Source organism: Caloenas nicobarica, chromosome 16 (assembly GCF_036013445.1).
Source record: "Caloenas nicobarica isolate bCalNic1 chromosome 16, bCalNic1.hap1, whole genome shotgun sequence".
NCBI classification, from domain to species: domain Eukaryota; kingdom Metazoa; phylum Chordata; class Aves; order Columbiformes; family Columbidae; genus Caloenas; species Caloenas nicobarica.
Genome location: NC_088260.1, coordinates 5,083,504 through 5,096,061, shown reverse-complemented (window position 1 = coordinate 5,096,061; position 12,558 = coordinate 5,083,504). Strand labels below are relative to the sequence as shown.

The 12,558-nt window shown below is 36.2% G+C and overlaps 1 protein-coding gene across 1 annotated transcript in view; it reads right to left on the bottom strand.

Annotated features, from left to right (window-relative positions):
- The window catches only part of KNTC1 (kinetochore associated 1), a 37,231-nt gene that overhangs the window by 956 nt on the left and 23,717 nt on the right, over positions 1-12,558 (bottom strand). The window contains exons 41-60 of the mRNA XM_065646653.1: positions 12,132-12,241; positions 11,683-11,893; positions 11,180-11,269; positions 10,739-10,910; positions 10,259-10,317; positions 9,900-10,116; positions 9,309-9,382; positions 8,153-8,363; positions 7,945-8,054; positions 7,286-7,335; positions 6,836-6,914; positions 6,054-6,172; positions 5,195-5,330; positions 4,274-4,369; positions 4,108-4,164; positions 3,593-3,647; positions 3,448-3,511; positions 2,282-2,411; positions 1,192-1,281; positions 697-842 (exon numbers count right to left, since the gene is read on the bottom strand). Coding sequence (XP_065502725.1) covers positions 697-842; positions 1,192-1,281; positions 2,282-2,411; positions 3,448-3,511; positions 3,593-3,647; positions 4,108-4,164; positions 4,274-4,369; positions 5,195-5,330; positions 6,054-6,172; positions 6,836-6,914; positions 7,286-7,335; positions 7,945-8,054; positions 8,153-8,363; positions 9,309-9,382; positions 9,900-10,116; positions 10,259-10,317; positions 10,739-10,910; positions 11,180-11,269; positions 11,683-11,893; positions 12,132-12,241 — 2,276 coding nt within the window. The remainder of the gene's footprint in view (positions 1-696; positions 843-1,191; positions 1,282-2,281; positions 2,412-3,447; positions 3,512-3,592; positions 3,648-4,107; positions 4,165-4,273; positions 4,370-5,194; positions 5,331-6,053; positions 6,173-6,835; positions 6,915-7,285; positions 7,336-7,944; positions 8,055-8,152; positions 8,364-9,308; positions 9,383-9,899; positions 10,117-10,258; positions 10,318-10,738; positions 10,911-11,179; positions 11,270-11,682; positions 11,894-12,131; positions 12,242-12,558) is intronic.

Genomic DNA, 12,558 nt, shown 5'->3' with positions numbered 1-12,558 from the left:
TAGGCTCTGTCATTTCCCCGTAGAGGAAATCAAGCCATGAGAAGCTGAGCCGTTAACCTGGGGCTGTTAATAAAACCAATATATACTAGAATTTAAATGGTTATTTATTGGTTCCTGTAATGCAAGTTTGCAGCTGTGTGCAATCAGCCCAGGTGCTGTGAGAACTGAGTGAGAACTGTGCTGCAGTAGGTTCAGAGCTGTGACCCTTTATTTTATTTAAGCGGAACAGAAGAGATTTAACTCTTGAAAAACTTAGCAGCAAAACCACTAATTCCTAAGTCTTGAGTAGAAGCAGTTAATTTATTTCTTCAGAGTGTTCTTATCACTGAAGCTGTGACTCCATGGTGGCACAAAGGCAAATTCATCTGAAGGTAAGATGAAGTGATTAAAAATAAAGCTGCTTTTTTTTAGTCAGGTTACTTTTGTTATTTTAATTGCATTTGATCTGCTTGCCAGTCTAGGCTCAACAAGCTGTTACTTTGGCTTGGATGATACAGTAAAACTCCATATCCTAAGTATGCAAAGTAGTGAGTTGAGATTTGTATTTATTTATTTAACTTAGAAATACTTTAAAAATTCTTGAAGACTAAGTACTAGAAAAATCTTGACTTCAAATAAATGAAAATAAAATTAGAAATTCAGTTTCTATAATTGCTATCAGTAATGCATCACATGTTTTACTTTTTATTAACTTACCAGTTCTTTTTGGCAAAATAATCCACCAGTTCTTTCGTTCGGTGAGTATGCATCAGTTGTTGCTTCAACAGTGGAAAATACTTAGTTTTCAAGAACTTTTCATATTGTTTCTCATTTATGATACTGTCCAAAACGGAGGATCTAATCTGTAGATTTAAGTTTTAGTAGTGGAAAAGTATTAATACTTTAAACATAAGAAATTGTACTTTTGAATGAAAAGAGCTCAGACTTTTCTTATTGTACTCCTATAGAGCAAGATTTTTTTTTTGTAAATTGCTATTTTTTATCATGTTGTGAAATGGCATATTTTATGAAGACTAATCTTGGATTCAGATAGGGGAATGAGTTAAGAAATGTTGCTACATTTTAGAAGCGTGTGTTATGTCAGCTAATGCTTGGCAAGATCAGGAGAGAGAGTGAGAAAAAAGGTTCTGTATACACATACCAAAAAAGCCTCGAAGTCAAAGGCAAGTGAAGTAAATTTTATTTATTTACCTGAGAAGCAAATGCCACTAGTTCTCCAGTGTTCATATGCTCATCTATTTGCTGCAGCACGGTTTCTGTGTTACATGTTGATAAGAAACCCTTGCAAAAATAAGTTTAAAAAAAAAAAAAAAGAGAATGATTAAAGTAGAAACTCTCCCTTCAGAGCAAGTATTTTATTTATTCAGGAGCTAATATTTTGAAGTTCGAGGTACAAACATGAAATTATCAAACCAGGGTCTGTACAGTTTGACTGAAAGGGTAGTACTAGTTTTTAACTCTCAAAGGGTGTTTTGCTGTATCTGTTACACATTTTTTGACTCATTGCCAGCAGAATACATGTGTTACACTAATGCTGTGATTTGGGAAATCTTTCTGAGCTTAACTTCCCATGACTGGAAGTCGAAGAATTTAAGATGCCTTTACTAGTGCCAGTTTGCTCATGACAAGTATGGGAACAGCCTATAATGCTTCATCTGGGAGAACAACACAGAGCATGAATTAATCGAAGCAGATGAGAAATGAAACTCAGGATCCAGGGATAGTGAGGATGTGGCTTTAAGGCAAAAGGTTTACATCAGAACTTGTGATTCACACCAAGTATCTTTCTGCGAAGTCAGGAGATTTCAACTCAACACTTTTCTGAAGTAGGATTTGGGACTTTTCTTAAAATGTGCTGTGAGACTAGCCCACTGGCAGCTCCTCAGCAGTTATATACCTCATCATCAAACACTGGTCTAGCGGATGTATGGCTACAGCTTGGGTTTTGTTGGTCTTTTTCATGGGTATTATGTGTGGGATCCCAGCAAATATCCTCCAGTCCACAAAAGACAAAGTCATATGACAAAGCCGCTGGGGATGACTCTAAGCTTGCTGGTTTTGCCTTTTTTTTTTTTTTTTTTTTAAATTAAAAAAAAGAGGAGGTGTTCACATGATCCCTTTCAGAAGGACAAATTCAGGGAATAGCCTCTGAGGGTGGGAAATACCAAGCATCTGTCAGCAATGGCATGTCTAAATAAGCTGGAATTCCAAGTTACCATCTTTCACAGTCTTTGTTGAACACAGTGTGCTTAAAGACATTTCCCTGGCACAGATTATTTACCTGAATTTGCTGCTCTCGCTTCTCAGGCTGGGGAATCAGTAACAGGCACCCCAAAGCAAAAGCTGGGAGGTCCAACTGTGCATATTGTTTAGCTATTCCGATGACATCCAAGTCAGCCAGGACAGGACACCTTCAGAAGATTAGGAGTGACGGTTTCAGCTATGATATGTACAACTGGATGGCTTAGTACTGTCAACCAAACTGCACTGAGATTCTGAAGCCAGGTAGAATGCACATCTTTACCTCATCTCATTCTCAGAAACGGCCAAGCTATGTGAGTTGAAGTTTCACAGAATACAAATGCACGATGATTTTCTAGCTTGGAAAAACCAACCAACCTCAATTTCTCTTTCTACACGCCCAAAACTATCTTGAGGGGAAGTGTTGGCCAACTGCCCAGAGTAATGCTTTGGTACTCGTGTGTATGCACTGTAGTGCAGGCATGTTCTTCAGCTGGATCCTTTTCCAGTATTTCCTGACAAGCTTTTGGTTCAAGTCACGCTTTCTGACCTCTGATTTTTCTCCTTGAGCAAGTCAGAGCATTGTGGTGAATAAGATGGTTTGTTGTGCTTTTTTGCATTGTAAAAGCAATGCAAAACTGCTTTGTGTATTGGAACATTATTACCATAGGTTAACCATGTTTATACATGTGCAGGTATTAGATTTTTGTCATCTCAGATTTATTCTTTGTAGGAAAAGAAATTATTTCTTTCTTATATTCTGTGTTAATGTTTAGGAAATGTACTGTATTTTGGGCTAAGAAAAATATTATCTGGACTTTTAAGGCTGACCATAAGTCCTTTAAAAATGTCAGGACAGGAACAGATATCCCTCGTGGGGGCAGCGACTGGGCAGATAAACTGGTTTTTGGCAGTCTGTGCTGCTGATTCTGAGTCCCAGTTTTGAGAGCAGTTCCCAGTACAGTTTAAACAGCAAAGGTACCGAGTCCCAGCACGTGTTGTCAATAGTCTGTGAGCAAACACAGAATTTCTGTTTGGGTATGTGCCCTGATCCTGTTGTTCCCCCAAGAGGCACAAGGTTCTTCCTCGCGTCTCAGGTTCCTCAGCGTTCAGAGCTCCCGCACCTGTTCCCAGGGCAAGTTGTTGGACGAGAAATTAAACATGGGCATTCCCACTCAAACTAACACATATGTATTATCTACTTACTTGACCAGAATCACAAAACACTCGCAACATTCCTCTAACTGTTTAGGACTCGGTGGACATGAAGCTAAGGAAAAAAGAAAACATGATAACGTAAATATATAACCAAGTTGCTACAGAAGCACGATAGCTATTATAACAACCCTACCTGTGAGAAATGGTGACAGAACTACACCTCGCCAAGCTCGACTGAAGTTGGGGATCTGTTGACAACAAAGTTTTAAAGTATAATAATAGCCAAACGTGGTTGTAACTAAGTATCCTTGTAAACCCAGACGCACAGACATCCTGACCTACTGTAGGTGGAAGAAGCCTGTCCATTTTATTTTCTTTTTATCCTGGATGAATTATTCCATAGCATTGTTTTCCTTCTCTCAGAGTCTAAGGTTTAGCCATATTTTGACTTATGTTAAAATTATTCTGTCCAACTTTACAAAGCCCTCCAAGTAAGTGATTACTGAAGGAACCACAAGTGCAAAACACGCTATTTCAGTGATAGATACTCATCTGCATATTGCATTGTCATAAAAATAATATTTCAAAAAGAATCTTCTTGTGCATAACACTTCATGGCACAGATGGCTGCCATTCACACACACAAATAGGATGCCAAACTCCTGTTAAATGAAGAAAAAGATGAGGAGTCACAGAATATTTGCTTACCTCCCATAACGAATGAATCCCAGTAATTGCTATCAAAACTCTTCTTAGATATTGAATCTAAAAAAAAATTATAAAATGCTACAGTGTTTTTGAAGATCTGATGATAATCTACAGAACTGTCTTTATCTCACCTTGCTGCAGGACTTCATGCTTAAAAATTCCTTACCATATTGAAACCAAGGAGTTTCTGTAGTAGCCCATTCCACAGCTGGGAATCATATACTTTGTATTCCAGACTGAGTTCTGTCACCAGTCTAACAGCCTAAAGGAGGGCAAGGACACGCTGTATTTTACATACATTCATGATCTTCAAGCCTTTAGTACTTGCCAGCATAACTGTAGATTTTTACAGCATTACCAGGATCTTTAACTCCTGAAAGGCCACAACCAAGCCACTGTCAAAATTATCTTAAATGTGAGGAGAATTAAAACAAAAAAACCCACTCTGATATGTGATTCACTTTATTTTCTAGAGCTAAATGGTTTTTTTACCTGTCATTTTCAAATTTTAGACTAGTATGTGTATATGCCAACTAAAGAACAGATCACCTCCATTTTATGGCTCTAAATCAGAAATATTACATTTACCTGCCCTTGTCTTCAGAATTAAGTTAGCTGTTTACAAAAGATATTTGGTAACAGAAAGTAATTGTCAAAGTTAAATTCCTAAGCAGAGCATAACTTAAACCCCATCCCTTGTGTATTGGATAAGTAAATAACAGCTATGTTGAAGGTGTATACTTAATTCACAGTAAGTTTGAGGTTCAAGCAACTTCAAAAAAGAGGCTTCTGCACCAAAGATCTTGTTTCCCAGACAAGACCACAAAGGTGGGCAAGTACTAGGGAATGATTCTGTGATGAGCAGTAGTGAGCATATCAACAGGTTTGGGTTTTTTGGTCGCTCTGAAAGAGGAGAGCCTTTGGGGTAACTGCACATTTGCTGGTATTTTTAAATATGAGTAGTGTATGAATAGGACAAAGTACATTGGAGCAACATCTCTTTAGAAATGCATGTTCTATGTAGGAAGGTGCACATTTTACACAATGAGTAACAAACAAGAAATTAAAAATGTTTGAAAAATCATACCGTGGGTTCATGGCTGTGATTCTTCCATAGCCCCTTAATCATTCCTTCCTTAGGACTCTTATGAAATGATTCATAAGTATATGGAATATTCAAGATTTCAAACTCTGCTAGATAAATGCAGCATTTTAGAAAATACCTGTAAAAAGAAGTTCCCCCAAAAAACAGGAGTTAATGATATTTACAGTGATTATTACATTATAACTCACATAATCAAGCTCAGGATAATATTGGAAAAGTGTTTCTGTTGCTTTAAAAAAAATAAGGAAAAAATATGTAGACTGTATTCATGCAGAGACTGCATATTTACAGAAACCCATATGTAGCTAGTTGGCACAATGTACTCTGAAAACATCACTTTCCATTAAAAAGGCCCTAATTCCAGATTACCAGCATAGAAATTCTAGTCGAGGCTTTTTTCTAAGGACGTTAGTTCTACAGATATTTTTGGAGAAACGACGTTATTCTGCCAGGATTTTGGTTCCTCACTGTTGCAGAGGACTTTGTCTTTGCAAGGTGACCAGTTCTGAAATCTGATAAACAGAACACCGTATATATGGGTAGGAAAAAATGTTTCAGTTATTAGAGAAGTAAGTGTAGTCTATGCAAAATGGAACAAAATATGTTCCACATAATGTCATATTACTTTCAGATTTTTGAATTATGACTGTGATGTACTGGACTGCGTTACGGTGAAGTTAAAAGATCTAGTTATGCTCTTCAGAAATAGATTTTAAAATCACGAAAACCAGATCAGTAAAAAGTAATTCTCCAAATATCTTATATTTCTTCCCAATGGCTGTTAAAGACCAAAAAAAAAAAATTCATTATTAATGAACGCCTTAAGGAAAAATCGTCTTACCTGACTTTCTCAATGGGTTTCTTAAAGAGCGATTCCACCGTGTTGGTATCAGCCAAGTAGAGCAAACACTTCAGTGCTCTGCTCCTGTGAGCAAATGTCAGCTGAGTAACACCAATTGGCTGAGAGGGGAAACACAGTGAAAAGTCACAACAGTTGGCTGAACAACTAAAGAGGGTTATAAATGTCTAGTATGATCCTTTCTAAGCTTTTTTGATTCATTTAGTGGAAATGTATGCTAAGTAACAGGCTGGTTCCCGTTCAACTTTTATATTAACCAGTTGAAATATTTGTCAGCCTCAAAGAATACTGCTAAACCTGGTGGTTTTATAGATTAAAGACTATTAATGCAGGCAAGAAAAATATTAGTGACATATAGTACCACAAATACATTTAGTAAATGTGGAGAAGGAAGGTTAGGGTTCTGCTAAAATAATTTTACCCTCTGCTTTAATTCCACCTAAAGCGAGCCAATGTATTACACCAGTTTAAAGCACATTCTAGAAACCATTTACTTAAATTATTTTCACATAATATCAACAATAAATTTGGAACACCCAGAGTTCAAGGGCTGCTTTTGACAGTCGATAGTAAAATTCAACGAACACCACGGTTTTACCCCAAAGGTGGGAGGGGAGAAGCATAGATCTCATACAGATATATAAACTCTCACAGATGCAAAGGCCTTAAGTTGAAACCCATACAGTTATGCAGGCACCACTTGATTTCAATTAGAGGTAAAAAATTAATAAGAAGCAAGCTAAACCAAGAATTTAGAAACTTACAGATGTGGCAGATGTTGTAATTGCAAAAAGCATTCTTGAACTATAATCCATTGGGCGTGACTGAAGTAGATATATAACTCTGGAAAAATACATTTGTTTTTAAGACAAGTACAGCATAGCTGCTGAAATACAATGTATCAACGTTCATTCAAATACAAATATATTTCATTGTCAAAAAGAGATTAAGGATAACACATTCCAAGGATATGGAAATGACAAGAAAACCTCCAAATAGCTACTCCTAAGCACGCACTTACATCTGTAAGTTATTGCAAATGGAATTTCATTGCATAAGTACTTGATGACTCAAAACTGATGTCATCAGAAAGTAAAAATTAGAACACAACAGTGAATTCTGAATCACACACAGATTTCTTGAAAAAGCCAGATATAGTTCAACTTGCAAGTTAACAATAATTTGCCATATTATACATAAGAAAACACACGTACCTTCGGAGCTTTTCATCTTCCTGTGCGCCTCCAAAGATTTCTGGAGTTTGCTTTAAACAGACATGAAAATCTAGTTGTGAGAGTTCTCTGAATTATTTGGATAAATAGCTTGGACATATCCTTGCTTAAACTCTGTCTTAAAAGATGGGAGCCTCTGCTAATGCAGGCAAGGAAAGGAATTCTGGTTTTATCAGTCCTTTCTTTATTTATCTGTAATGTCAACACCATTCCTCAGCCTGCTAACCGGGATTTTGAAGCTCCCTGCCCTATCTCACCCAGCTATATGCTGCACAGACAGCAATTAACTCTCTGTTAACTCTTTCTGATTCCAGAATCAGTGTTCAAGGCGAATATATTTGCAACTCCTTTAGGCTGGCTATACAACCTTACCGTAGCATCAAAGATGAGATTTTAATCTCTACACAGAGAGAAGGGAAAGCATTTCAAATCATTCTTGCTAGAGACAGCGGTGTGCAACAAAATCGGAAAGGTACTGAAATTATTAGTTATCTGAATTCAGATGCATCTTAAATAGATTCATGAGTACTAAAGGAAAATTGTGCAAAATAGCCTTAGTCTTTTGAACAAGTGATTAAAAACAATATATATTATGTAATTGGCCTTTTTTCTCCAACCCCAGATCTCCAGCGATGACTTACCTCTGAGGGCTGAATACTTGGACACAGCCATTTATCCAGCAGTTTATCCCAAATCTTGTTCATATCCAAACTGTTAATTTCAGCTATTTCCTTGGCTGCCATATGGATATCTACATACATGGGTAGAGATAATATATTTACAAACTAGTATTATCCTGCTTACCATTTTTTTAAAGAACTTATTTGAAATTAGATTATGGGTACTGACCTGGATAATCTCTCCCAGTCGGATTTTGGATTCTTTGGTCTATGCTGTGATGTTCGTATAGTAAAATGATAAGATTTGCTGGTTTTCCAATAGACTTTAAATGCTCTCCAGTGTTCAAGTTATGTATTATTAGAACATTTTCTGTTGCTGATCGCTTGTACTGCATATATAATTTCTTCTGCAGGACTTCTGCTTTTTCATGTGAATCATCCTTTAGCAAAACACCACAGTTTTATAGAAAACAATCTTCTTTTACTCAAAAGCACTAGAAAAATCACCTTAACTTTTTATAGTCTAAACCAGCGAATTGGGTAGCAAGATCTGTTCTTCAACTGCGTCCCCATACCTGTATCTACAAATATTTTTTTAATGTAAACAGATGGTATCAACCATGCTGCTCTAGCACAAAAATGTATTTATAAAAAAACTATAAACAAAGATATGTTGTGAAAAAACCAAATAAAATATGTACCACATGAGGCAGTATGTAAAATTAAGACATTTTGAGGTAAGATGGAGAAGAAAAGGGATTTAATGTTAAACCTTGGCTGTTAGAATTACAGTTTAATTTTGGCACAAATCTATCCAAAGATGTGACTAAGTATCAGAGAACTATTTAGTGTTCATTGTACCTCAGCAACTCCATAGCAAATTTGATATTTATAAGCAAGGCTGAGATTCTTAGTCACCTTTCCCTACCAACCACGTAAAAATGAGCCTGAGAATCAAGTAAAAGCAGATTTTCTTTAAATATCCTACTAAAAATAGCTAAAGAGTCTTGGAACCCAAAGCAAAAGTTAATAGTGCTATTGATCTCACAGCTGGAACAGATTCTAACTCATTCTCCCGCAGCAAGAAAAATGCACACAACAGGAGAAAGAACAAATTATTCTTCCTTAAAATGGTATCTTTTTTGTCCAGCCTCCAAGAACTGTAAGCCTAATTTTTGCAAGGATGTGAACAGGAGAATGTAACTGGACAGAGAAGGTTCTTCTGAGGGGTCACCTACATGGTCACTTCCCCAAAAGAAAGTACTTGCCGAGTCAGGGTTGGTTATGGGACAATTTACACATTGCTATCCAAAATACCAAAAGACAAAACACTGACATAGGTACCTGACTATACAACAACAGTCTTGCAAGCACTTTACTGTTACCTTAGCTGTAGTGTTCTTTAGCCACTTCTCAGCCAGATAGAGACAGAATTTCAATGCCTGAATCTGGTCAGGACCTTTTTTAAAGGAAAAAAAAAAAAAGAGCAGGAAGGAAGTAAATAAAATAAATTTTCATTAATCCTTTCTGCAGTATACACTATATCTATTTTATTTCAAAGAGTTAAAAAAAATAGAAACTATTTAAAATATTAGGAAAGCCTAAAGAGGAAAAAAAAAAATCTACCTGGATTCAGATAATCGAGAAGATAGCTTAAATTTGGCTGAAATATTTGCTTTTGCTGAAAAACCTGTCTGAAGATGTTCTGAACATGCAGAAACTTTAAGCAAGACAAAATGGTTTAAAAAGAGAGAAAAGAGGATTCAATAGAGATGCTGTGTTACAAAGTGGCTGTTTTTCTAGCCTACTGGTCAAAATTGCATTTAGGAGACAAACGCATTTTTATTCTCAAACTTTCCCATCTTCTATCCAAGAACACTGAACAAGTGTTTGGCCACAGGTTAGCTCTTCTTTTCTCAAACCTACTGTCCTGCACCCATTACTTCACCCCTCAGGTCACCACATAAGCACTTTACCTGTTGGAAATTCTTGTGCAATCTTGTGAGCAATAGCTACAGCCCACTCTGGATTAATTATAGACAGCAGATAAGACTGAATTGTCTGTACTGTTTTAGTTGTTTCCTTGTTAACAACTGATGTATATCCACTGCTTCTCATTTCAAATATTTTTGGTTTCAATTTTTTTTCAAAGATGTGTCGAGCTGCAGACATGTGTAAGGTATCCAGTGAAACCTAGAAAAACATTAAAGTAGATTAAGAGTTGTCCGAAGTTCTATAGTGAGACCAAAATCGTGCAAAAGAAAGACGAAAGCTCTTTTTTGTGCAGGAGGAAAAAGAATAATTTTGAAATAAATTATTTCAAGATGCTACATACCTTCATTAGTTTGGAAATCAACAGAAGTGTTGGGAAGGACTCCTCGCTGAGCTCTGCAGCTGAAAGGAAAAAGAGCTGCCTATGATAGTGTCACAGTCCACTCGCAGCTTTCTCTAAGAAATTCAGTATTTTCAGTTTATTGTTAGATGCAGACCTCCGTTGGGAGAGAAAGAATACAATCTTAATTATCCACACTGGCCTGGGAAGCGGGATACATGGATTACTTCGGTCCTTGAGAAGTCCTTAGAAAAGGATTTGAGAACAGAATTCTGCATTGTATATATTGTCTTTCTTAGCTCCACTGACAGCCAGTTACCTCACCAGTAGCAAATGGGGAGCACAAGTGCTTTCACAAGTACTTGGGATGAAAACAGCTTTAATAAAGAAATACAGTTAATATGAAACATCTACTGTATACCCATTATAGCAGAGAAAGGGAATTATACAGATATCTAGCCTTCAAAAAAATACTGAACGTACATATAATATTCCAGAAACATTGTGTGGTTCTAAAGAACAGCAGATGAAAGGGCAGTCTGGTTTGTGCAGCTGGAGATAAGGGAATCCCGTGCTCTAAAACATATTGGTGTTCTAGGTCCACAGGTGGAGAAATCCTTTTATAAGATTCCAGATGTTTGAGGAGGCTCAAAGCCTAGGGAAAGAAAAAAAAAAAACCCAAAACTCACACATAATTAAAAAAACTCCAAAAAATCCCTCCCCCAACCCACAAACAAAACAAAAACCCAACCAACAAACAAAAAAGCTGGAGATCACTTTCTTGAATGGTATTTTCTGAATGAGAGATGTGTAGACAGAATAACTCAATTAATTTCAACAGACTCTTGAATAACTACACTAATAAACAGACAAACCAGAATACAGATGCCATTAGCAAGGTAACAGCAACATGTTTGGACATACCTGATTCAGCTGGATGCTGGTGTTCTTTTCATCAGCATTTTGTATCACTTTCAGGACAATTTCAATGGTTTCATAGTCATAAGGATCAAGCTGTTCAAAATAAAAAATTTATATGTTTTGTTCTATAAGAACATACCACTGAGTTAATTTTTTCAAATGTTAATACTAAATATATTGGCATAACACTGAAGAAATAGTATTAAATTACTTTTTTTGTTTGATTATTTTCTGGTTGTTTTTTAAGGGAGGTAAGACTCTACCTGTCTTTAAAGAAAATTAGATATGTCGCTCTATTTTTTTCTTCTAGAGAAGTAGAAAACTGAAACTTAACTTTTATATTCTTTAGGAAATTTAAAACAAAACAAAACCCTTTTCTCATTTCTATGGAATTATTAATCTGTCATTCAAGTGATGTGCAGCATTTGAGACTAAATGCATTCTTCAGGGATTCTTTTTGGTTTGGTGTGTTGCTTTCTTGTCTTGTTTTTTAATCATTTCTTTACCTTGTACAATATTCCACTGAGGCTAGTGACCAGGTCTTTTGTGCTTTTCAGCAGAGGAATTATTTCTAGCGCTCTAGCGAGTAATGTGGAATGAAGTTGCTTCTCGCTGTGTTCTGCAGAGTCATCTTCAACGTGATTTGTATTAGCATTCTGGAGAAGCAGCGTTTCGATGCAGAGCTGCAGTGCGGCATCACTGTCCAGCATGAAAGTACTAGACGAGGACAGAATATTATTTTCTCTGTGACCTTTGGTGTTGTCATGGTGCTTATTTCCTTATTAATAAATTCACCAGAGACCAGTATGTATTTAAAACAAATCCCAAACACAACAGCCAAACAAACCCCGCAAACAAAACCCCCAAACAATTTATTTAAACTAAAAGAGATTTCAGTAGGCATGGGTTTTATCCCAGCAACAATTAAAGACAATTGATTTGCTTCAGTTATTACCTGCAGTAATTCAATATGAGATCTGTGTCTACTTTCGGATTTTGTACCAGCGTTCTTATGAGTTCCTTCTTCCTTATGGGTGGTTGTCTAAATACAGTCTCGAAAGAAATCTACAGATAAATAAACATTTTTAGCTTCATCTCAAATAAGTCTTTTAGACAATATCAAGACTAATTCCTTATATAGTTAATCTTTTATGTTTCCTTTAGTTTCAATCCAGAGATTTTCAGAGCAGGAAAAAGTGCATTTGCTTACTATGCCCTGTGCCAAACAATACTTAAGCACTTAAAAATTCTTTTTATAGCACCCTCAGTTACTGCATTTCTCAGTTTCTGAGTTTTATTTAAGCAGACAAGCAGAATGAAAATTTAAAACCAAAACAAAACCCCAACTTTCCTTACATCTGAATGGGAAATCTGTCTAAAAA